The 25,557-nt window shown below is 36.1% G+C and overlaps 1 protein-coding gene across 27 annotated transcripts; it reads left to right on the top strand.

Annotated features, from left to right (window-relative positions):
• On the top strand, positions 1–25,516 carry LOC18438174 (S-adenosyl-L-methionine-dependent methyltransferases superfamily protein). Of its 27 annotated transcripts, none has more exons than XM_088869534.1 (17): positions 1–219; positions 403–517; positions 2,069–2,148; positions 2,341–2,447; positions 3,042–3,153; positions 6,702–6,746; positions 6,855–6,922; positions 7,966–8,020; positions 8,159–8,238; positions 8,479–8,562; positions 16,302–16,415; positions 19,841–19,959; positions 20,656–20,773; positions 20,893–21,026; positions 21,495–21,648; positions 21,792–21,871; positions 25,110–25,516. In XM_088869534.1, the coding sequence occupies exons 4-17, from the start codon at positions 2,424–2,426 to the stop codon at positions 25,225–25,227; spliced, it is 1,305 nt and encodes a 434-aa protein (XP_088725660.1). In that variant the 5' UTR covers positions 1–219; positions 403–517; positions 2,069–2,148; positions 2,341–2,423; the 3' UTR covers positions 25,228–25,516. The 27 variants fall into 27 exon arrangements, 12 of the variants coding, with proteins under 12 accessions (XP_088725660.1, XP_088725659.1, XP_088725658.1 ...); XM_088869533.1 differs by having other exon boundaries at positions 2,229–2,447; XR_016057531.1 differs by lacking the exon at positions 20,656–20,773 and having other exon boundaries at positions 19,841–20,060.
• The last annotated feature ends 41 nt before the right edge of the window (positions 25,517–25,557 follow it).

The following is a 25,557-nucleotide window of genomic DNA, read 5'->3' as shown; positions in this document are numbered from 1 at the left end:
ATCTAAACTGAGAGAGAGGTCTGCTGAGAGGTGGGCAATGGCTTTGACCTTCGCCTGCGTTCCTTCCTCTCCTTCTCTGCGCTCAAACCAAACCCTAACACCAAATCGTGATAAAACCCTAACCATAACCTCAACGTCATCCAAAGACTCTCTCAGTCTCACCAAGCAAGACCCAGGCCTTTCTCTATCCACCGCTCTACAGTGCCAGCACTTTGAAATGTATCTCTCTCTACCGGTTGATTTATCTCATTTACCCCATCTCTCTCTCTCTCTCTCATTTATCTATCTATCTTCAATTTTCAGTATGTCTACTCACGTTTTCGTTTACTTTGAAATCTGAAAGCTAGGTTTTTGAGTTTATATTTCTATTTAATAATTGTTTGTTTTGTCTGGAGTTTTCAGGTGTTCAGGGTGCGCTCATGAGTGGAGATTGGACCAGCCCCACATTATCAAAGAGGCGAATAATTTCTTCAGTGGAATTGGTGTTCCTGATTTCAGCTTTGACAGTGGACTATTGGTTCGTTTACTTCTGAATATATTGTGTTTATATCATATCATGATCATCTAACATTTGTTGGGATGTCCTAGATCCATTGCTTTTTTCTTCTGCAATTGATGTTGTGTCACCATTATCATCGTCGTCATCATCACACTACTACTACTACTACTTCTACAGTTCTATTTTCCTATTACTACTGTTACCGGTTTTTTTTGCACATGAATAACTACTTCTACTGCTACTGGGTATGTCTTTTACAATGCCATTTATGCTGCTGCTACTGCTACTGCTACTACTACTACTAGTAGTCTCCTATGTCTGTTTGAACACAATGACTACTACTGTGGCATCTTTGCTTTCTCTTACTATTACCACGGCTACTACTACAACCCCGTGTTGGTCTGGACACGAATGTTTAAGTTTTAATGCAGGAAGTTTCTTGGTCCAAATAACTGAAGTATACCAAATTAGAGTTGCAGTGATCTTTTAGAAAGTTTATAAGCAGTTGTGTTGACAAGAAAGTATGTCAGCGCGGTGAAGTCTTTTATTCAACTTCCATTCAATGGGTCTTAAACTGAACAAGAATCATGAAGAATAAACACAACAGACTCATAGTAGTTTTTTCAATATTGAACTTGATGTCAACAACAATGAATTTCTATCAATATAATTTACAGTAACACTATTTGAAACAGATAAGAATATGATGGGAGAGAAGGTTTGAATGGCTGTGGCATAATAGAACACATACTATGAAAGAGTTTTTGATAAAAAAATGATGGGAGAGGAGGTTTGAATGGCTGTGGCAAAAGATAGCACATGATATGAAAGAGATTTTAAACAGGTTTCATAGAAAATAAGCTCTAGAGGTACATCTTAGCACTATTAGGAAATATACAATACACGTGTGCACTATATTCTCGAAAGATGCTCACGTCATCGTTGCTTCAATTGAAAATGGAGTATTGAGTACGGTCCATTCATTCCAAATCTGACGTTTATAAAATAATATCTACTTGTGTATAGTCATCCTTAAAGCATGCCCATACTAGAGGAAACTAGCATTCTTTTGTGGATGATCAGATTTGCTTTTTGCCGTGGTGTGTCTGATTAGTCCGACTTATGTTGACCACTTGACCTATTTTACATGGATTCTTTTGTTTGGGTGCCATACTTGTGATGGACACGTATTGACACATGAACGGAAGCAGATTATTTTGGATTCATCTTCTTGTTTATTAACCATTGATTGCATCAATTTAGAGGCTTGACCTTCTTTTCTATTTCTAGACACATGAACTTTGAGAATGTCTATGAAACTTTCAAAATGTCTACAATTCAGCCAATTAAGGTATATCATCTCTTGTTCCATGCATGAAATGAAATACTAGTAAAACAATTGTTGGATATAGTTGTCTTTTGAAATATAGCTGTGTCGTGAATCATCTTCTTCATGGCATGAGATATCGGGCGCCTTGTATCCATGTCAAATACCGACAAACGTATCTGTGTTCCTGCAACGTGGATGTTGACTGATCTCAGGAAGTGACAGATAGAACGGTTTTGTAGCTCAAACAAGAAAAGGGCATGGTTTTGAAGCTGGTCTTGTCTATGAAACTTTCAAAATGTCTACAATTCAGCCAATTAAGGTATATCATCTCTTGCTCCATGCATGAAATGACATACTAGTAAAACAATTGTTGGATATAGTTGTCTTTTGAAAATACAGCTGTGTCGCCAATCGTCTTCTTCATGGCATGAGATGTCGGACACCTTGTATCCATGTCAAATACCGAGAAACGTATCTGCGTTCTTCCAACATTGATGTTGACTGATCTCAGGAAGTAACTGATGGAACGGTTTTTTAGCTCAAACAAGAAAAGGGCATGGTTTTGAAGCTGGTCTTGTCTATGAAACTTTCAAAATGTCTACAATTCAGCCAATTAAGGTATATCATCTCTTGCTCCATGCATGAAATGACATACTAGTAAAACAATTGTTGGATATAGTTGTCTTTTGAAAATACAGCTGTGTCGCCAATCGTCTTCTTCATGGCATGAGATGTCGGACACCTTGTATCCATGTCAAATACCGAGAAACGTATCTGTGTTCCTCCAACATTGATGTTGACTGATCTCAGGAAGTAACTGATGGAACGGCTTTTTAGCTCAAACAAGAAAAGGGCCTGGTTTTGAAGCTGGTCTTTGCTTTTTGGGCTTCTTCCAATATTTCGAAGCTACAGAAATACTCTTAATTATATTGGAATGATGTGAATTTGTTCTTATAAAAGATTGAATTGCTCTGATTTCTTAGAAGTAAAGCAAAATATGTTGTAAAAATTAATGAATGTAGATGATAAAAATTAATGAATGCTGGTACAGTTAATATTGTAAGACTTGACAATTATTTATTGTGAATTTGAGACAACTTTTTTTAAATATAGGGTTACAGGATGATTATGTTTTGTAAATTTTTTGTTTGGTTTGTCTTTATTCTTTTTGCCAATATACTTTTATTTTTATTTTTATGTTCTTTGTAATAGTGGGAATGGAGATGTCGAGCAAAACTTGCTGTTCGGGGATCATCAAACAATCCTCTTATTGGACTTTATCAAGAGGGTACTCACTCTGTTGCGGATATTCCTTTTTGCCAAGGTTAATTTTCCAAGATCCTCCCTTTTCATTAATGTTTCTGATAAGAATAACATGCAACCTAAGAGACATGCAGAGACAAGGATTTTACAGTGTAAGATGTATACCTAGTGCCATTTTATTTGGAATTAATTACTTGATGAGATTAAAGTTTGCTATTTGGATTTTGCTGGTATTGGAACTAGAACTCATCATAACTTATGTTTCTATGAAGGATATCTGTTAAACTAACTTATGTTTCTATCAAGTATATATATTAAACTAAGGTTTGAATTATTTATTTATTTGTTGATTTATTTATTCTGCTTCCATTAAGACTTGGGGCAGATGCCCCTTTGTTGGGCCGGTCTCGCAGAAAGTCTTTGAAATGGGGGAAGTCTTGGTTTACCTGAGTCCCCTTAGCGCTTCAGTGAGGGGCCTAAGGCCCGATGAAAGATTAAATCCTTAATCCACACCTGAATCCTATAATGCATTTTTAGGTCATGGGACTGTTCTTCAAACCATATGTTGAAAGCTCAGATCTATATATAACTCAAGATTTGAGGTCTTTTGCCATTTTGGATATCAAGGATGGGCACCCATGAGCTATGTTACCATGACATAGACTCAGGTCATCTGCGACAACCCGAAATTAGGCACGGTTTTGAAACATCCATGCATTCTTTTAACAGAATAATGGGGAATTTATCAATTCACACCTAAAATATCAACTATTCTAACTCATGATTTTGATGGGCCTTTTGAAATTAAATCGAAAGAAATGGATGAAAAGTTAAAGGGAAAAGTTTATATAGAGCCTAGGCCCTAAACAATCAAATTAGAGCCTACCTCAAAAATTTCACTAGAACATGTTGTTTTGATGCCCAAATATCCTCAAATTGATCATCTCGCCATCAAGATGCATGGACTTGAGAAAAAAATGGATTTCAAGTTTTGGAAATAGTGCATCTTGTACGCATTTTTGGACCGTCAATTTTTAAGTTATTCAAGTTTTTATAGATCTGCTTGATCTACACTATTTTTGAAGCTTTAAATTTTATAATTAAAGATGAAAATATATTTTAAGGCTAGTCAAAGATTTCCAATATTGAAACAACATTTCTCGACACTATTTGAAGGTGGGCTCTAATTTGATTGTTTAGAGCCTCGGCTCTATACAAACCACACCCAAAGTTAAATAGTTCGTCTCTTGGGTATTTTTTGAAAATTTTCACTAAAATAATTATAAAAATAGAAAGTTGATTGATTTATACATAAAAGTTATCGACAAATTTAACTATTTAAGTAACCTTTTTCAAAAAAAAGAAAGAAAAAAGTTATCAACAAATGTCTATTTACAGAACTCTTTTATATACAAGGTCTAGGTTTTGAAATGAAGATCTGATTCAAGGTTCATAGGTTTTGAAATGAAGATCTGATTCAAGGTTCATTACTAATTGGATGGCTTATGACTCATTATAGGTGTTAGAAAGATGAGTTTTTTTATACACACACAAATAGTTTTGAAAGAAGTCTCAGCCCTTTTTAAAGGCTACCAGTGTTTTTTAATGTTTTGTCTCACGTCTAGTAGGTAGAAAGAGGGAGGGATAAGAAATCCTTTAATTTTTTGTCTCACATTGAGTAGGTAGTAAGAGGGAGGGATAAGAAGTCTTAGCCCTTTATAAAGGCTAACAGTGTCCTTTAATGTTTTGTCTCACGTCGAGTAGGTAGTAAGAGGGAGGGTAAGAAGTCACGACTCTTTATAAAGGCTAACTGTGTCCTTTAATAGTTTGTCTCATGTTGAGTAGGTAGTGAGACTTACTAACTCTCTAGCTTCTATACAAGAAGAATGTTCCTAATGAAGTTATAAAAAAAGATGGGAAGAATAGATACCAAACAAAATGAACGTCTTTAGTTATGATAAATCTTGTTACATAACATGTTTCTTGGATGTAACGTGCCTCAATACATGCGACCATGTGCATGTCATGACTGCTGAGTCATGTCTGTCGACATGTGAAAAGTGGGCGAAATCCACATGTTATAGTGACATGGTTCAAGAGGGGTATTCTCTAGCATTTGCTAATCTGAGTTTCTAAAGCATCCTGGATTCTGAAGTTCATAAGATCAAAATGTTTCAAATATTAGACTTTTAGTAGTGCATAAATTATTTTTTTGGAATATAATTGTCAAATTCTGACACTGCCAAATGCAAAAATTTCAGCAATTTTTTTCGTGTTAATATTTCCAAAATTTGGAGAAAATGCATGACACGAGCTCGTTCTCAGGGAAACTGAAGACAATAGTGTGTTGAATTGTGTGTTGATTTTCTGAGTTGTTGTTGGTTAGGCCTATGAATCTAGGGCAGGTTTTGATGTACTCATTATCACTGATAGTTCACTATTTCAATAAAGTTAATCTTGATAATGAATTATCTGTTGTTTGGCAGTGTGCATATAAAGTTATCTGAGATAGACCCATGGGCAGTTTTAAAGATAACTTTGTCCTTTTACTTTATTTTAAAGTAATTTGCTGCAAACCACACGTTTTCAGCCAGAAATAGCTGAAATCGTAAAAAAAGGTTTGATAATTAACAAATATTATATATAATACAAGTATATGTATCAAACAGCTAAAATAGTAATATTATGCAGAGTACACTAATTTCAGATACGGTAGTCTATTCCATATGAAAATAATTGTCATCCAAACAGTCCTCTATGTTACTTAGACATATGAAATTATCCCATTTTGTGTGTTTACATGACACAAGTCAACACATCATGTTGTACCACACAAATGTGGGTCATGCATGACATGCATGTCTTGTTAGAAGATATGCCATGTCTTGGGATAGTTATTTAGTTATGTAATTGAATATGAAAGTTTAATTTAATATATCATTTTTAAATTAAATGTTTGGGTTTGATTTATCTTTTATACAATTTTAAGCGAGATATACCCTTTTTATTCGAGTGACAGCTAGTTGTCTCCATCTACCTTTTCACTATGGGACTAAACATTGAGGGAGGCCCTTAGCCTTTATATAGGAATGAGAGTACTGATGTTCCTCCCTCCTTATTTTGGATAAAAAGCTTGTTTCTCTCTGTCTCTTATCTATATCTCTACATATGTATGTATACATATAAGCCGATAAGTGTAGTTTTATAATATGATTCTGTATCAATAAGTTAGCATTGTAGTAGAATGTGAAACCATAGTGCAGATTCACTCTCTCTCTCGCTCGTTTGCTTGCTCTTCATTCATTTAGCCAGGTCAACTCTTGGTTTAGCAGCTGAGATTCATTTGTCTTCCATAAATTTCAAATGAAGTGCACCAAACTTTGATATGATAGATGAAATGTTTTCTTCATTTCTGTTGATCAAATGGTAAAATGGCTTAACCACTGGAGTTAGGGTTCTTTGACTAAATGGACATTTTTTCATGGGGCCTACATTACTTATCTTTGCATTGTTAATAGTTAGTCGTTGTCTTCTGTAAATATTTATTTTTTTTGTTGCTGATGGTTTTGGATTGATTGAAGACTTATGTGTTGGACGTTTTGCTTGCAGCTCATCATCCCAGCATCAATGCTGCTGTCAACTTACTGAAACAAGGCATGGCTATTGTCTTTGTTGATAATGAGTTTTAGTGAAACTTGAAAATTACTGGAAAACATTAAAAACTTGCAACTTCCTTCAACATGGTTGCCTATAATTGTCTAGGTATTGCTGCATTGAGTATCCAGCCATATGATGAAGATATGGGAACTGGTGAACTGAGATATGTGCAGGTTGGTACTGTGGACTTCTGATTTTTGCCAAATGTGTGTTGATTGTTAAGAGAGTTGCATTTTAACATTCTGTTTTACAGTGTGCTTTGCTTTACGATAAGATAAAAACAATATGGAGAAGAATGTATCATGTTAAATTGGAGATAGTAATGGAGTCATATCTATGTTGATAAAAATATCTGGCTGTTGCTTGAATTCACTATAGCTCAGGGTGTTGCTCCAACATTTTCCATTCCCATATCTCTCTCTCTCACACAAACACACACACACACACACACACACTTCAGCTGTCCACAGTTGGTTTACAAGGAGATGTGACAAGCTAGACCCCATTATACCCACCTTGTATTGTCTCTTTGCTGCCTAATCTTTCTATGCTATCTGTCCTATATATCCTTATCCTTTTGATCTATATGCTCTGTTTGGGCTCGTTTGACCCCGATTAGATTTATACTTCCCTTATCAGTGACATGGTTAAATTTTTTAAAGGGCCAAATAAATGTAATTTGGAATATAACTCTCCCTACCTCGAAAAGAGCACACGAGGATGTAACTAGAACAGCAAGAAATTTATTTAAATTTTATGTTACTTTTTCCTTATAACAGTTTAATATTCTGAAATTTTACTTCATTCCATTAAAACCGTCACAAATTCGCACTATGGGGGAAGGTCAATAATGATATGATTTACTGCTTATTGGTCTTCAAATTGTTGATGTAAAGAAAAATCATGGGCCCTGCACCACATTATTGAAAGTCTTAAAGTTACAAAAATGATTCTCAAACAGAATGAACGTTATTGACTTCCTTCTAGGTAACCGTTGCCACTAAAACCTTTCTTGTATTTTCACAAAGGACAGCTGACTCTTGCAAATGTCTTATGCTTCCTTTTGTTGTATTGATGAAACTCAACACCCTTCTCGCCAAAAATTATTTGATTAATTTGAATTTATCTTTGGATCTCAGGCATGTTTCTCTTTGTATTTAGTCTTAGTTACTGTTGCACATTTCCTTATCTTCTCCTGTTTCTGAAATTCCTGCAGATGGCCGTGACTACATATAATACATCACTGCCAGTTGGAGAACGTTATAGAAATGGTTAGTACATCTGGCGCATTGGTTAGTGATTTAAGTCTTATATATTTTCTTATTTCATATTTTTTCTATCTGTATTCACTTTTGCTTTACAGTTACGAATATTTTGTGAAGGCTTAGATTCTTCTCATTGGTCACCAGGCAGAGTTCAGGTGGCTCTAGTTTGGAATTCAAGAAGCGAGCAGTCTCCCGGTGTTGAGAAGTTGAATGCTCTCTCAGATGTAAAGATATAACTTTCTCTTAGAATCACCGCACATTGCTTACTGATATTTGATCCAAGAGCTAAACTTTGTTGCTCTGATCTTATTCTGGAATTTCATTATTTATTTCTTTACTGAATTTGACTTTAACATTTTTAGTTCGGCCTTCTTGAGTGCTTGCCTCAAGCAGTTCACCGTTGTCCTTCTTGCATCAACTTCTTTCATTGTCTCTTAACTATGGTAATGTGAAGTGTCATGCAGTTTCTGTGGAGCAATGGCGGATGTAGTGCTGACTTTCATCTTATTCACTCTGTGTGGGCTAACTTTCAAACTTCTTCTAATAATGTAAGTTTTAAGAATAGTACCCTCAGACTTTTATTTGAGATTCTCACTGTTTCTATTGCTACAAGTTACAAGATATTATTTATATGGTTATTTTGTTTTCTTACTTGAGCAACTTATTACTATTGCTTCTAGATGCTGTTTGTGCTAAGAAGGAATAGCTTGGAATTGCACCATGTGGATCATTATTTCAATAAAAGAACTATCCATGTGAAATTGAGGGTATACCTGAAAATTTTTCATACTAACTTTGAATTTCTATTTAAGGGTTGTTTCCCTTCAAAGAAGCATGTATGGGATAATTTAAAAGAACATATAATTGGATGGTACTTCCAGGAGAAAAGAGATTGAAAGTGTTGCAGAACAGGTTGAATTGCTGTGTAGATAATTAGTGAAATCTTATCTAAAAGAGTTGGGATTTATCTCTTACTCCGACAGCTCTGAGTGTTGTTGTGAGGATACTTGTGCATAGCGATCTCTTGAGAGCTCTTTTGCATTTCATTCCTTTTATATACACTTTGTACTTATTTCACACATTAATACAATGGGTGGGTTACTCACTCAAACCCCTTGCTAACTTGGTGAACAAAAAAAATGAAAATAAGAAAATCTCTCCATATATTAGGGGAGAGACCATGAGACCTTCTTACATCTTTCACATGGTACATAACAATGCACTACGAGAGCCTCTAGGAAGTCAGGAAAGCACTTTTCTTATCCTGGTGAACTTTTTATTTTTATGTTTCTGAAACCTCTTGAACGAGTATCTTTTTTTATGGGAGAAAGTGAATAAATATTTGTTGATATTGATTCCACAAAAATTGTTGAAAATGATGACATATCTTTGAATACAAATGAGGAACACAAAATTTAATTTGCTGAAGTATATTTTCGGGAGAGAAATGCTACACAAAGTTAACTGTTTGGCTATTATGTGTATCTCATTTTGCCTATTAGTCACCTTTATTTCTTTTGAAATCTAGGTTCCAATGAAACACATATAACCAAGATCTGGGTTCAAATTTGTATTGTTCTTGATTGCACAATTCTCACTTTTCAAAGAAACACGTCCCATAGGAAGAGCTGCAAAATTTTGTACATTGATTCATCTCAACTACAAGAGGTACATGAATTAACTAATATGCAATGACTATAGCTTGATATGGGGGTATTTGTACAGGAATTATGAATAACAGTCACCAATTAAACAAAAGAAAAAGAAGTCGTAGAGAACAATCGACCTGAATGAAAGATGAAGATAGAGGTTATGGATAAGTGGAGAAGGAGAGTAGCTGAATGTCCAAGACTAACCATAGTGTACTCGGACGTCCTTCTATATATGTATTATATGTATGTATCAAGGTTTCAAAAAACGCTAGGCGGCCTGCCAGGCGCCCAGCGCCCAGCGCTTAGGCAGGCGCCCAGAACCTCGGGCGCCTTGTAGTTTTTTCACTTTGGGGGTTTTTATATATTGATTTTTTTTTTTTTTTTGGTGCTTTGGGGGTTGAAAATAAACCCCATAACGTTTTTATAGAACCTTGGGGGTCAAAATGACCCTTTTTACCCTTTTGGGTGGTTTAAAGCACGAAAAAAGGCCTTACGGCCCTGGGCGCCCGCCTAGGCGCTTGCCTGGCCCGTCTGGTTGCCCGCTTAGGTACATCTGCCCGTGTAGGGTCGCTTGGGTCTAGGCGTGCGGATTTTTGGTCCAGGCCACCTAGGCGGGCACCTAGGCGTCAGGGAGATCGTTTTTAAAACATTGGTATGTATGCATGTATACATTATTATGAACATTGTTTATGAGCTTGGCTGAATCGACTTGGACTTAGTTGTGTTACTCGGACTTGGCTTGTTGCTGAACCAAGCACTTGGGGAAAATCGGGGTGTTTAAAAAATTCAAAAATTATATTAAATTGTGAAATCGGTTTACAGATATTTTGTATGTGATGCTTTTGATAATGATTTGTGAGTTTTTCTTATCGTATGCCCTATATTTGTATTTTCTTGAGATGTCTCCACTTGTAAATCAATTTTTTTTTTTTGAGTTTGTTTAGACTTTTTATGTTGTTTTTGTTGGTGGTATAAGACCAAGAGGCTAGATACACCTCATTAATTATTATTTTTTCATTAAAACACTAGGCTTTAAATACATGAATATCTCAATACAAAACCATAATACATAAATTTCAACCTACAAGCTTGGTTTATGCACGTTTGAATAAAAAACAATTCAACCCTAATAGGTCCCTTACAAATCCCTTACTAAAAAATACAGTCAAACTCAATACAATGTTAAAATACGCACAATGTACATCTCTACGACATATTACATGACTTGCACTCAATATTCTTCATTAAATCAAAATTAAATAGTGATATCTTCTTCGATCTTCATCCTCATCATATGCCACATTATCTTATACACATCATACGCTTGATCATAATAATACAATGAAATCTCTATTCACATAAATAATAAAGTGTAACATTGAAGCGTATACTCTATAGTTATAAGAGCAATCTCAATATTCACGTAATATACTCAATTCTATCAATCATGAATCACTCAATGACTGTAAATATATCAAATTAACATGCAAACAAATATGGGGAAAGCAATGGTTTGAACCCCTTGTGCCTGGCTCACAATCGGGGCTTTTAAGGACTTACTTTTGTCCCAAAGATGAGCGTACGAGTGGTTTATTTATCTCACGGGTATCTATCCAATTTGGGAAGCTTAAACACCTTTACAAACACTTCATATGGTCTATAATCAATAATAAAATGAATCCACAACAATTTGCAAAAAAAACGAGAGAGATCTGATCAAAATCGAGTAAGATAGAGCAAAATTATATGGTACAGTCTACCGGACCACCAAAACGGGATTGCATGCAAAAGTATGGACTCTAAATGATTCAAGGAGTTAATAGATCTCTGGAATTTGAAACTTGAGTATAAGAAATGTACCAGAAAGTTCATATATAATAAAAATCAAGGGTAAACTATACTCAATCAAAGAATCATCAAGGTATGAAGCTTATACTCAAGTGGGTGACTACCCTATAAAACGCAATCATAAAGATCACTTGAAGCAAATGATAAAAGGATTACAAAACTACCGTGACTAAGAATTTACAGCAAGCTTTGAAGTGGAATAGGATGAAGAACAATTGGGAAAAACTCGACGGAGTGTTACCTTGATGATGGCTTAACACGAACTCTATCTCATGTAGTGAATGATCGCCCTAAAGCTACAAATATAATCAATGGAATGCAAGTTCTACAATGGTTGGTGCATAGAACTCATGGGAGCTCTTGCTCTCTCTCTAGGTTCCTTTTTCTTGTGAAAATTTGTTTTTCAAAAATTAGGATTATGTTGGACCATAAGATTGTATTTATATGAAGTGTTTGAGTAGGATTGAATCTCAACCCTTGATGCAAATCATCAATAGCACATGAGAGGGTAGTTATCCTAGCCACTCATTCCCATCCACCATCAAGATGAAGGGATGAGATTTGCCACCATTATCACACACTAAAACCCTAGGTCAAAACCACATTTACCTTATTATCCTTAACCCCATGCTTTTATTTCAAACATGTTCAAGTGTACTTACAAAAATACCCTTAACATTTATTTATTTCAAGAGTGCAGAAAATACCCAAGCGCAAGGGTCAAAACAATAAATGGTGTCATTGCATGGGAAAGGCAAAAGGAGGGTTATGACACCACCAATAGAATCAACCCAACCCGTACCCTTCACACCTTCACATGGGTCACACCAATGAGGTGCATCCACATGAAATATTCACATGCAATATTTCGCATATGGATATAAATTTTAATAACAAATTTTATTTCAAAATTCCCTTGGCTTTACACAACCAAGAATGTCACATGTGTGACAATTACCGATGTGATTAAAATGTAACTTTAAGTTATAACCATATAACATATGGTTTGGAAATCAAATTACATAATTTAGTGTCAAAAGGGGATCCATGCCCAAATTAGAAGGAGGCCCAATGTGAAGGGCCCATGGTGCCACGTGGCCACCCTATGGCCACTCGGGTGCCATGTGGCATCCACATGAATGTCCTCATTTGGAATTAAGGTCAAACAATTTTAAAAAACACATTTTTGGTGCTTTAAAAAATCCGAAAAGATCTCCAAAAAATCCCAATAAATATTTGAAACATATTTACATCATTTCTCATCATAATTAAACTAAAGGTATATGTGAGATCTCAAGGCTTTCACTTAGTAACATGAGTACTCCATTACGCTAGTCGCGAATGATGGTCCACCGGTGTCTCAAGTTCACCCAACGGACTTATGCTTCATAACCTATGGCAGTGACACATAATTGATCACATTAAAGTCATTGAGCCAAAGCTTCCTACCATCCGGCTTATCAATAGATTACAGGTGTACCCCTGTGGGACATATTACTACTCTATTTCAAGGTTTTTTCAAGCACATGTGTACTAGCTCTTCTAAGTCGGATAATACTATAGAATAGTGGCTTCCCCATGCGACTGTGGGTGCACATGCCATGGAACGGTCTCATGTCAAGATATGGGTTCATGTCCCATAAGCTATGACCATTCCATACACTTGGGTTCTATTGTTCTCAATTTGGATTCTCCATGCCTTGGCTTATCACATCAACTATGAGGCATTCTAACCTATATAGTCCTGACTTGGAGGTGACCCTTACACCTCCCCGAGAGATTACTCTCTCCAAAACGCAAGCTCCCAATGCCTTATAAAACTCGGAGTAATATGAATCTGGGCCCCAGTGCGCTAAGCACCCAGATTCAGGCTCTCTCTAGCTCCCACTAAGCAGAAGAATTTTGGCTTTAAGACCTTGAAAGGCCACATAGCCAACAGTTTTTGGTTTAGTTTGATTTTCACTATTTTATTTTATTTTTAAATTTTTTTATTTTCTGGGGCTTTCTTGGAGTGGACTTGCTCGAGTTATCGACTTGGGCGGGCCCCAAGTCTCGAGCCGGAGCTGAGTTTCTGAATATTGGCTAACAATACAAATATACTCAATGCAATCTCAAATGTTACACATATGAGTACAAGATGAATAAGACCATACAAATGCCTTCGATCACTTGCCCTTTAGAAGTCTCTGTCTTTGTTTGGTCAACCCTTTTGTAAAAATGTCTACCACCTATTCATTGGTCCAAAAAAACTTTGCCACTATTCTTTGTCTTCAATTTTCTCTCACAAAGTGTCAATCTATCTGAATATGTTTGGTTTTTTCATGAAGCACTGAATTCATGGAAATGGCTATAGCACTTTGACTGACATAGAATAGAACACTACTACGCGACTGAGACCAGGAACAATAGAAGGGCTTCTTATCCATGTAATTTCAGAATTGACTTCTACCATTGCCCTATACTCAGCTTTTGGGATTGACCTTGTCACTGTCCTTTGCTTCTTGGTACACCGGATACGAAGTTGTTGGTCATAAGCACACAATAAACGTGTAACTAACCTGTTGGTACTTGTTTCCCTAGCCCAATTTGCATATGAAAAGGCATTCCATATGGGATTGACATTTTTGGCAGCCTCTAGATGATCTCTTCTAGGATGATGCATGTATTGACTTATTTAATCAACTGCCTAAGATATATCTAGTCTTGTGAAGGTAAGATACTGTTACACACCAACTATACTTTTCTATTCTTCTGGATTTGAATTAAGTTCTCCAAAATTTTCATTCTCTCTCAATCCCCTATTCAAAACAAGAGCTGCTGGGGCTTGTTTTGCATCTAACATCTCTGTACCTTTTAAAAATCTTAAAGCATATTTGTGTTGCATAAGCATGATCCTATATTTCTTTCTTTTTTCAACTTCTGGGAAATATGTTATACTACCTAGGTCCTTCTTTTGGGATGCATTAAGGAAAACTTCTTTAATGTGATTCAACATTTTCAATAAGGTGCCTGTAAATATGATATTATCTACATAAAGTAGTAGAAAGGTGATCTCTTCCCGTCATGCTGAATAAATAAGGAGTGATTCGTTCAAGCTATCTGAAATCCATGCCTCCTTACTACCTTACAGAAGCTATCGAGTTAAGCCCGTAATACCTGCCTTAACCCATATATCACCTGGTTTAATTTGTACACCATGACTTTTAGGTCTCCTTCACTGTATTCCATTGGCTGCTCCTTATATACTTCTTATTTTTGGTCCTCATGTAAAACGGCATTCTTATTTTTGGTCCTCATAGCCATAGATGATTGAGAATAAAGCTCATGAATGAGATCCCATAATTCTTTGGTCGAATGAACACCTATCACATGAGATATAATGTCCTTGGGAATTAATGAAAATTTATCCAGCCTTTGTGAATGGTCTATGGCAAACCAGTTCTCATATTCAGGGTTGGAGACTAATTGCATGACCTTATACCCTCTTTGAGGACAATCTCTTTCTCGATGAGTTTTAGAGGAGAAATGATTCCATCAAGGTATGTCATTCATCTCAGCCCACGTAGGATTGGAACAATTAAATTTTTCCGAATCATGAAGTTGGTAGAGTCCAGTTTAATAGAGATCATATGTGTGCATCTTAGGAGTCACAAAAACGTTTGTAGATGAGTAAGCTATGCAAGGATAAATGAGGCGATGAGACTTCACAAAATAAAGAGAATTTAGGGTTTGAAACTTCAGTTGTGGTTCAAATAAGAGAACTTAGGTTTTGAATAATTTGGACTGTCAATTTGAAACTTCTGAAGGAAAATTCAGATCTATTATGAAATTTTTATATTTGATTTTAGGATTCACACAAATCTGATTCAATGTTTTAAGATTCAATTTCAGGGTTCACATAGATATGATTTTAGGGATTCAGATCTGATGTAGGGTTCAGGCAGATCTGATTTGAAAATTTGAGATCTCATTTGAGAGGGAAGATTCTGATCGGATTTCAAGAGAGGAGTAAGATACAAGAGTATTGACCTAGAAGGAAGTGGTCGAGATAGGCAAGATTAGGGTTTGTAGTGAAACAAAGGTAGAATAAAGGAAGGAAGACACTGCCACCAGTATGTAATACACACACACATACACCACCATGTGTGTGTAGGAGCCGATTTTGGTATGCCAGCTCGTATATGCAATAGTGTATATGTCCAACGGCACAATAGTGTATGTCCAACGGTACAATGTGAATCTGTGCGATGTCCATGAATGCATTTCATTTATTTTATTTTTTACAAATCCAGTTCACATGAAATGTGGGTCATAAACTCTTACAAATCAGGTGTGCGCAATAAAAAAATATTAGAAATAATTTGTAAAATAAAGGTCGACCAAAATACCCTTGGAACATTGAGGTGTTTTTTGGTCTTTTACGTGAATTATTTTTTTGTTTTTCTATTGAGTGCATCCTGGTTATATCTACAATTTCAGGGGTATTTGGGTTTATTTTTATATTCTTAGTTATTTTTTATATATTAATTGGGTGCACCCTAGTTATATATATATGCCCCCTCAAAATTTCATGTCAAATAAAAAAATTTAAAATGTGACATTGGCCGTCCAATTGGGCAGATTAAACATCACGTTGTTGGGCGTACATGGTTCCACATCTTCCAAATCTTTTTCCTTTTACATATACGTATATATTATGTTTGCATGCATGTATGTATGTATGTATATTGTGCAAGACTTCCCTATGTTCTCCACATCCATTGAATGAATCTGTTCAATGTGTGCAGATAATCTTTGGAAATAGGTGGAGACATTTGATAGGAGAACGAGATTTTTGGGAGCATATTGGAGGAATTGATATCTCTTTGATTCCATCAAGCTTTGGTCAAGCAAATACGAAGGTAATTCCAAGGGCATGTTGGCTATCTCCTGGTTATCAAATTCAATTCTTTATGCCCAAAAATAACCTGCAATTATCAGGAAAAAAAGGAGAAATTGGTGCTGTATCTATGCATATAACTTGTGTGTGATATTACGAGTGTTATAATTAATTGTTACTCCCTCTTGCAGGCAAACTTCATTGTTCATCATGATTTTCTTGACATCTATAATTCAGTATTCTATTTTCTTTTTTTGTTATTGAGAACATGTGTTTTTATGCAATTATCTACTTTATTATACCTTGTAGATCATATTATACATAGTCTATCCTTTCGAATGCTGAACCTTGTCTTTTTGCAGATTTTGGACCCTAGTTTTAACTTTCAACCATGTGTCAAAGTGGGATTCTCTTTCCCTCTTTTCATTTTCTAAGTAATAAATTCATTTGTGTAAATCTGAAAGCTCAGAGAAGAAAAGTAGAACTCGCACCAACAAACCTAGCTTCTTTCCAAATGGAGTCTTCCGTGCACATATGCTCAGAATGGCACCTTACTACAATGCTCAGAATGGACCCTAGTTTTAACTTTCAACCATGTGTCAAAGTGGGATTCTCTTTCCCTCTTTTCATTTTCTAAGTAATAAATTCATTTGTATAAATTTGAAAGCTCAGAGAAGAAAAGTAGAACTCCCACCAACAAACCTAGCTTCTTTCCAAATGGAGTCTTCCGTGCACATATGCTCAGAATGGCACCTGACTACTATTCTAGTTTTTCATCATTCCACAAACAGGTCTGCAACTTAGCACTCCTGTCCTCTTTTTTCTTTGAAATATCACTTTAGTTCTGATCTTCTTCTGCATTATCTTCTCCATCCTAGAATAACTTGGTAGAACCATTATGGTCCTTTTCCATCTTTCTTGTCAAATGTCACTTGATTTCCCTTAGATGACTTTCTTGCCAAACGTCATTGAATTTCCCCTTGAGAATTTCCCCTTGATGACTTTCTTCGATGACCCGTTTTTTACAATTTGGGTGATTATGTGAAGTGAGTATTATAAGAACCGATAGGCCAACAACACTAATACACCATTTTAGTTTGATCTGGTCCATAGTCAGAGCAGTTAATGAAAAGAAGCAGAAGTTGTAGGACGGTTAAACCTTCTTAATAACCTATTCCACAAGCGCAATCACTATGACTACTATGAGAAAAATATATATTTTTTGTTTTTTGTGAGGAAGGATTAATTTTGTGCTTTGCCTTTTCTTGGTTCAAGGGTCAACCTCTTGGGTCTGGCAACTGCTGAGTTTATAATGCTATAAGCGAACATCATGGGTCGCAGAAGATTCAATTGCACGGCAACCTAGAATGAAAACTCTCCTTTCTTATTTTGTTTTTTATATTTAGGTAGCAGCTGGTCAAGAGGGACATCACACCCTTGACTCGTTTTGAAATTGAATGGTCATTTGGTCTAGATTTTGTATAGTGAATTGTTTGGTTTAAGAGATTTTAAGCTATTTCATATGTTTCCGTGTTATGCCCATTTGGAATGTTAGTGATCCTCTCTTTAGGATCATGTTTATTTTCCCGTTCAATTTTACCATCACAGTGATTGGTTTTTTCCCTCAAAATTAGAAGTATGATATGGCTGGAATCCATACCATCAGGTATTTTTCCTTGAACATCAATGAGCCACAATAACTGTACCTTTTGCTGCGAAGTATGTTTCCAAGCGAATTTCTAATTTAATAATAAAAATTAGTTTGAAAATCAGTTTATATTCAGTAAGGGACATTACATGCTTTCATGGATGTGGAGTAGATACTTAATAATCTCCCGAGGACTTCAACTTTAGTATTTGATTCCATTTATTGGTCTCCTTGGATATGGATGGTGTGGGTTTCCCCACAAGACAAACTGCAATTCTTGACTTTATGGCAAGTAACACAGATTTGGTTCAAAATAAGCCCATGAAGTTTAAATTGGGAAGATCAACTTAGACAAACTTATGCTTCAAAAAGAGCAAAAAAGGAAAAAAAACCGTTAAAAACCAAAGAACAATAAATACTGTGAAATGGAAAAACAACACTTTATGGGGCTATTGGGGGGTAGTATAAATTAAGGTTTCAAAAAATGCTAGGCTGCCGGCCTAGTGCGGAGCACCCAGCACCCAGGCACTAGAACCTCAGACACCCTGTAGTACAAATTCTTTAGATATATACATACATGTGCCGTCCAAAGTCCAAACACACATATATGCATATATTTGTGGCAATTTTGTAATTTATTCCATTTGAAAATATTGTAACATATTTTTTTATATATATACATATGTATATAAAAATTCTTTAGATATATACAAATTTTTTATATACAAATTCTTTAGATATATACATACATGTGCCGTCCAAAGTCCAAACACACATTTATGCATATATTTGTGGCAATTTTGTAATTTATTCCATTTGAAAATATTGTAACATATTTTTTTATATATATACATATGACATATCGCGTGTTGAGAATAAACTTGTTCAAAATTTGAAAATTCAAACCATCCAAAATTAAAAAAGAGTTTAGAAGTCTAATAGGCTATGTATTAGTAATGGTCTCCAACTCTCCATATGAGAAAATAATTCCAATGAGAAAAGAAAAGTTAAGGAACTTCTTCAAACCACAAAAATTACTTTTGATTCTCATAAAAGCTAAGAGATTGACGGCTTATAGAAGTGTTCTTTTAACTTTGGGGGGTTGAAAATAACCCCAATAACTTATTTAAACCTTTTTGGGAAATTACCCCCTTTTTCCCTTTGGGCATCTTTTAAAATAAAAAAAAGGCCCATGTGCTTGGGCGCCTGCCCAGAATGGGGCGTCCAAGTCTAGGCGTGCGGCCAGTGGTGTCTTGGGCGCTTAGGCCCCAGGCAGACCCTTTTTTAGAACATTGGTATAAATCCATTAGCCCCATGAAATTTTGAATGGGCTCAATGGGAGTTTGAATAAGAAAAAGTTTTGTTTTTCCCAATATTAACTCATTTAATATGAATTTTGGATTAATTACGATTTCTTTAATCATTTGTTTCTTAATTCACAGGAAAGAAATTAACTTCTTTAATATAAGGAACACACCATCCATTGCGGCTTACAGGGGAATCATAGCTAAAGCAAAATATATGAACTCCTAAGGGAGAGTGAGCATGCCTTTGATGTTTGTGGAGGGAGGGAGGGATGGAGGGCCAAAGGGAGGAGGGAGGTGAGGGGTTCAAACATTGTGCTGAACATGTCTTTGATGTTTGTGAAAAAATGACTTATTAATACTAGAAAATTGGCCCTCTTTTTTTTTTTTTTTGGTGTTTCACATCACAAACCTTGTTTAAGATGTTTGGAATTTGGTTTCTGAATGCCAAGTTTGGAATATTCCCTAACCTTTGGTAGGTCTTCATCCTTGCAGGCATTTGATTCTCTCCTCCAAAAGCTACAAAAATATATTCCTTATGGAGCTTCTGTTGTAGATTTGTATGCAGGCGCTGGCGTCATTGGCCTATCTTTAGCTGTCACTAGGAAATGCAGGCAAGTGCTGGTATTTCTCTCAAGGGAATGCATACTATAGCAATGGTCCATGGAAAAGCACAATTTGGTTTTTCTCCAAAATTTTGGAGGAAAAAAATCAGGTAAAAAATATGGATTGCCAAAAATTATTTAAGTTAGAGAATCATGAATTTTTTGGATTTGGCTAAAAAAAAGGAGTAAAAAAATCGGATATTTAAAGATGACACAATATAGGATTATGAGTTGCAATTATTGTATGGATGCATTAAAACCATGCACAATTATTGTATGGATGCATTTAAACCTTCTTTTTTTTTGTGAGAGGAGATGTTTAGAAGTTTTCAAGGCATCAAACAACTTGAACTAGACGCCCAATCTCAAGCTACAAGGTGTAGTCATTCTTTTTGATGCCTAGACACCCATTCTCGTGATAAAGTCATAGGGAGGAAGTTTTTTTGAATTTTCTTTCTTGCAAAAGATAAAATATGGATTTATATCAGTTCCATTAAAAAAAGGTAATTTTTTTAAAAACTCGGAATTCTTAATGAATTTTTAAAAATCCGATATTTTTTGAAAAATCATATTTTAATCAGAGACTTGCTGACTATGATTTGACTACACTCACTATAGTATGGTTCCCTTTCTCTAAATTCTTGTTATATGCAATGTCACAGCTGTGCCTTTCAGATGTCAAGGATAAATAATTGAGTTTTGCAGGACTGTAAAGTGTGTAGAAGTTAACAAAGAGTCTAAAATATCTTTCGAGAAGTCCATCGGGCGCTTACCCAAATCTTTAGATTGCAACATCAGCTGGCACCACGCAGATGTTTCAGTTGTTGGTTCTTAAATCTCTGGCCATATATTTAATATCAGTACCATGATATAGCTAGAAAATCAGAGTACTTGTATCTTACATCTGAATGTTTTTATAATGTATTTTTCTATGCTTTTCAGGAGCCTCTCTACTGGCTTGAGAATGCCGACGTTGTCGTGGTTGATCCCCCACGGAAAGGGTTGCACCCATCTCTTATAGAAGCTCTTGGGAAACTGTCAAAATTGGGAAAGAAATCTGTTCGTATGTCTGGAAGGTGAAACTTCATGAAAGTTTTTCTCTTGTCTAGGGACTTCCATATTTTTTGATGGGTAATCCAGTGGACCATGGAAGCATACCCCAAAAAAAAAAAGATTTGGAGGGCACTGGGCTACCACTGTTCATTGGCATGGATGGCAGAGAGAAAGTGATACCATCATTGAATCCATGTCCTGTTCTACTGGGTACCGCTCTCTGCTTCAGTATCCATTGTGTTGGACTATGGTTTCTCCATGCCTGCACTGTCGAAGTTGGTGGAGTATGTTTCTTCCATGGTCCATCAGGTTATAATGTGCTGTCCCTTTTGGAATTATCTGTCTGCACCTTGACCATAATGGTACAGGCAGAATTTATCTATAGAAATGGTCAATAGGAGGCCACATGTTTATTGATGTTCACAATTTGCGCTGTGTTATGTTTTCTTGGAAGTTCATCAATGTGTTAATATTTAATTTTGCTCGAACAGTTCTGATTTAAAAGGAAAGGAAGAAAAAAGACCATGGGTTCTGCGGGCAAGGGAAGCCTGTGTTGAAGTAGAAAGTGAGACAAATTTGGACAAACATCAATCATGGCCTCAAACACTCATTTATATAAGCTGTGGTTGGGAAAACTTTAAGGAGGTATCATGTAGCATGCTTACTGACCAAGATCAACTTGATTGTTGGGGATTTCCTGTTTTTCTTGTTTTATGTATGGTGTATTCAGATAATGGTGGGGGCCCGAGGTTTGTTTATATTTTCTGAAACTCAGTTATCCTGAACAGGATTGCCGGTCTTTGTTGTCCAACAATACATGGCGTTTGGAAAAAGCCCATGCTTTCAACTTTTTCCCTGGCACCCAAAGGTATCAACTTTGCATTCTTGAACTTAGCTACGTGTTGCTCAATTTATTGATTGAAATTTATATTAATATCATCATCATCATCATCATCTTAGCCTTATCCCAACTATTTGGGGGAATTTATATTCATATAACACCTCAAAATAGAAATAGATATTTTGAGTTATAAAAAGTCATTTGACACTTGTAGTTTGGTGTCCAAAATGTCAAGTTCTAAAGGCTTTGTAGCCTATGTTGTCTTGTCAGGCTATCGGGAGACGGGAACTGGCAAAGTATTTGATATGTTTGTGTTTATAGCACACACATACACATAGAGTACCTGATATGTTTGTGTTTATAAGACACACAAACGCAAACACCCCTGAAAGGTGAACTATGTGACTGGGCAAGTCCATACCAATTAAAATTTTTCTACTCTTTTATATATATTGCCACTCTCTTATATGTATTGCCACCCAGATCACTTACAAGTGCCCAAAATACAATTTTGACTTAATGAAATAGCCAAAACCTCTCACTTGCATGCCATAAAAAGAAAGTTACATTCATCATATAAAACTGAAAATTACAAAAGCACGAAATCATGAAACAACTCGTACCTTGCCTCAGGTTACCCCCAAGGGCTTCGTACACCCCAAACCGGGTCTCCTCCACCGATGACACACAGGATCTCGATTCAAGAACACACCTCACAATTAGGGAAGCATAGGCAAAACCCTTAGAGAGCATCACATGGCAAAACCCTTAGAGAGCATCACATGGGATTTCTTTGACCAAGGCTCGACACATGAGCATGCGGCAAGAACCTAGGGCTAGGGCTTGTGTGGCTTGGGTATGCCACCCCTTAGGTTTAACCTTCCTAAAAGATAATTTTTTATGAGAGAAAGAAAGAGAGAAAGCTAGAGTGAGGCGTGCCCCCTTTGGCTGCTTGGAAAGAGAGAGATACAGAGATGAGAAGTAGAAACCCCCTTAGCTAGTATATATAGACAAGAGGCTAGGGTTTCTAGGGTTAGGGTTTTGCCATCATTGTGATGTTTAATCTTGACCTTTGATCATGAAGATATATGGGGTGAAGGGATTTCAGCCATTCATTCCTTAAATCAGCCATTATGATTAAAGGAATGATGTGGAACCTTATCCTTTAGTTTCCAAAACTCCATACCCATCAAATATTTTGTGTAGAGAAAGTATTTAATACATACTATTTGATATCTTACACTTTCTTATCTAGATTCAATTTAAATCTCTACATCTGAACTTTTCAAAACTTTAAAACAACACATGCCTTAGAAGGCACATGAAACAAAAGGAAAGGTTGCTTGGGGTGGTGCGCACCACCCATTTGGTGTCCATGTGGGCCCCACACCCCACGTATTGGTGGGCCCATTGAACCCCATTGGCCCTCAATATATCAATATTAATTTTTAGATATTAAAACACAACCTTCAAATATGTTATTTTTCTCTCTGATTAAAAATAAATCCAGAAAATTGATTTTTCCTCATATAAAAATCATTTTTCAATAAAATAAAATACTCATAGAGGTCTAAAAATTCATTTTAATTATTTATAAAATAATTGAGACTTATTTAAACATATTAAATAAGATTTGATGGGAATTGGATCCATAGAGTTAGGATTACGCCAAATATACTGAGGACTCCATCCTCTCTAAACACTACATCTTCTCAAACTGACCCAACCGATCCTATGACCCACAATCCATCGTAGGGATTCATGATTGGACAATCAAATTCAGCCAATAAATGGAGAAGATATAATCCTAGACCATGGATTACAGGTCCCTCCCTGAAGAAAAGTCCAGGGCCTATCTCAACAGTGTGCTCCATGGGTCCTTCCAACACAGTTCAGTGTTGCAGGGCGTCATCTCTTCCGTACATGTACATTTTACACACCCTTATCCAAAGGGTCGCTTCCTGAACGACTATCTAGTGTATATGTCGTGTGATGGTAATGATGAGGATTAAGGTCCTTGTCCTCTTAGGCCATCCATCACACACAGGGGTCAAATCCATGTCCCCTGGCTAACTGTCCTAGGCACATCTCCAATCTCATCTAGGGATAACCCCACATCGAAACCCTTATTGGTTGTGTTTACACGATACCCAGGACTACGGGTTTTGGACTTCACATTGAGTCATAGCTAGTCAAAACTCATGTGAGTCTGCGGCATTGTTAATGTCCCACAGTCCAAGCTGGACCGTACTCCCATTAGAGTCAATAATGCATTATATATTTTCAGTATATGCTCTCATAAGGCCTTTAAATGGCCACAAAAACCTAACAACCCCTACCCCAATATACATGGGACCTAATAGAAATGGAACTCGATATGCCACGTTGTTGCATCTCGCCATCCTAACTAGTGCATTAAGCCCATTCCTAGGTATGGTCTACCAGGTTCTCAAGAGTCTGAATCCCCAAACTCGTATATCAACCAACTCAATGATTTAATATCAATAGTTATGCGTTGGGAATCAGGATTCAATTGACTATGAGGCAACTCGTCATTCGTTTTGGTATTAGGTTGTATCTTTTAGAATATGTGGTCATATTCTTGATAATTAGGTATGATTGTAATTTGTTGCACTTTAAAGTTCATTTCATTGTGAAATGAATGTAATGGTCAACAAACACTGGTTTGCCGATCAGAATTCCCTGCTCACCAATTTGGATTAGTTTTCCATGTGGCTGGTTTGCCTGGGCAACCCTGGTTTTTGAAGCACTGGCTTCAATATATATAGATCCTTTGTTGGCTAAAGACATAGGGTCAACATCATGTAGATTATTTTTTGGTTAGTCCGTTCAAGTGACGACCTGCATTTTAGAATTGGGTCTTGGCCAAATATACGTCAACACTTCTTGAAACCGCATCGATTACATTTAAAGGTGTTTTTTTTATGGGAAGTTATATTTCAAGGAGACGCAATGTATTGTTTCTCCGAAACATTTCTGATGAAATAAAGGCTCAGGAAACAACTCTCATATACTTGGGTCCTTTCATCCATACAATGTGGTGTAGTAAATGGGAGAAACCATTGTTAAGTGCTCAAAACTTTGTTGAAATTCTCATCACTCAGAGCTCTCTTTTTCTTGGACTTCAGAGTATGTATATTTCATCACTATGGGCTTTCAAGGATGGTTTATATCTATTGGAATATTCATCTGGATATTTTCTTTTTTTTGAAGTGAAAAACATTTGTCTGGATTGTCTATGCAGTATAGAAGTTCTAGCTGTTTTCAAGAGGGGAGGCCAATTTAAGGGGCAGACAGGAACCAAGAAAAAGAAGAAAAGAATGTCTAAGATAACTCGAAAGGCAGTGGTAAACATGCATTGAGGTGGTTTCACCAAACAATTGCAAGAGGAGAGATGATTTGAAGGAAACGTTCTCCTACTCTTTGCCCTAAGCATAGCATTGCTCCGTAGTTATTTTAGGAGAGGCCACAAAATTTTGCTCCGTAGTTTTTGGTCTGAATCATATGTTTGAAACTTGGATTGGTGGGGTGGATTCGCTGCTTGAAAAAGTGGTCCAGATGCGCGAATCGGCTGTCTAGATTGGTGTATCTGGGGATTCCGGCTGATCCGGCCTTAAAATTTATTAACAAATTGCTAAAATTTCTTTAAAATCTAGTTTTTTAGGTTAAAAAAATATGTATTTTATTATGGG

Source organism: Amborella trichopoda, chromosome 6, assembly GCF_054954075.1.
Source record: "Amborella trichopoda isolate Santa Cruz 75 chromosome 6, AtrichopodaSantaCruz75HAP2 v2.0, whole genome shotgun sequence".
Lineage (NCBI taxonomy): Eukaryota > Viridiplantae > Streptophyta > Magnoliopsida > Amborellales > Amborellaceae > Amborella > Amborella trichopoda.
Note: the sequence above shows the minus strand (reverse complement) of the source record. Positions and strands in the feature narration are given on the sequence as shown.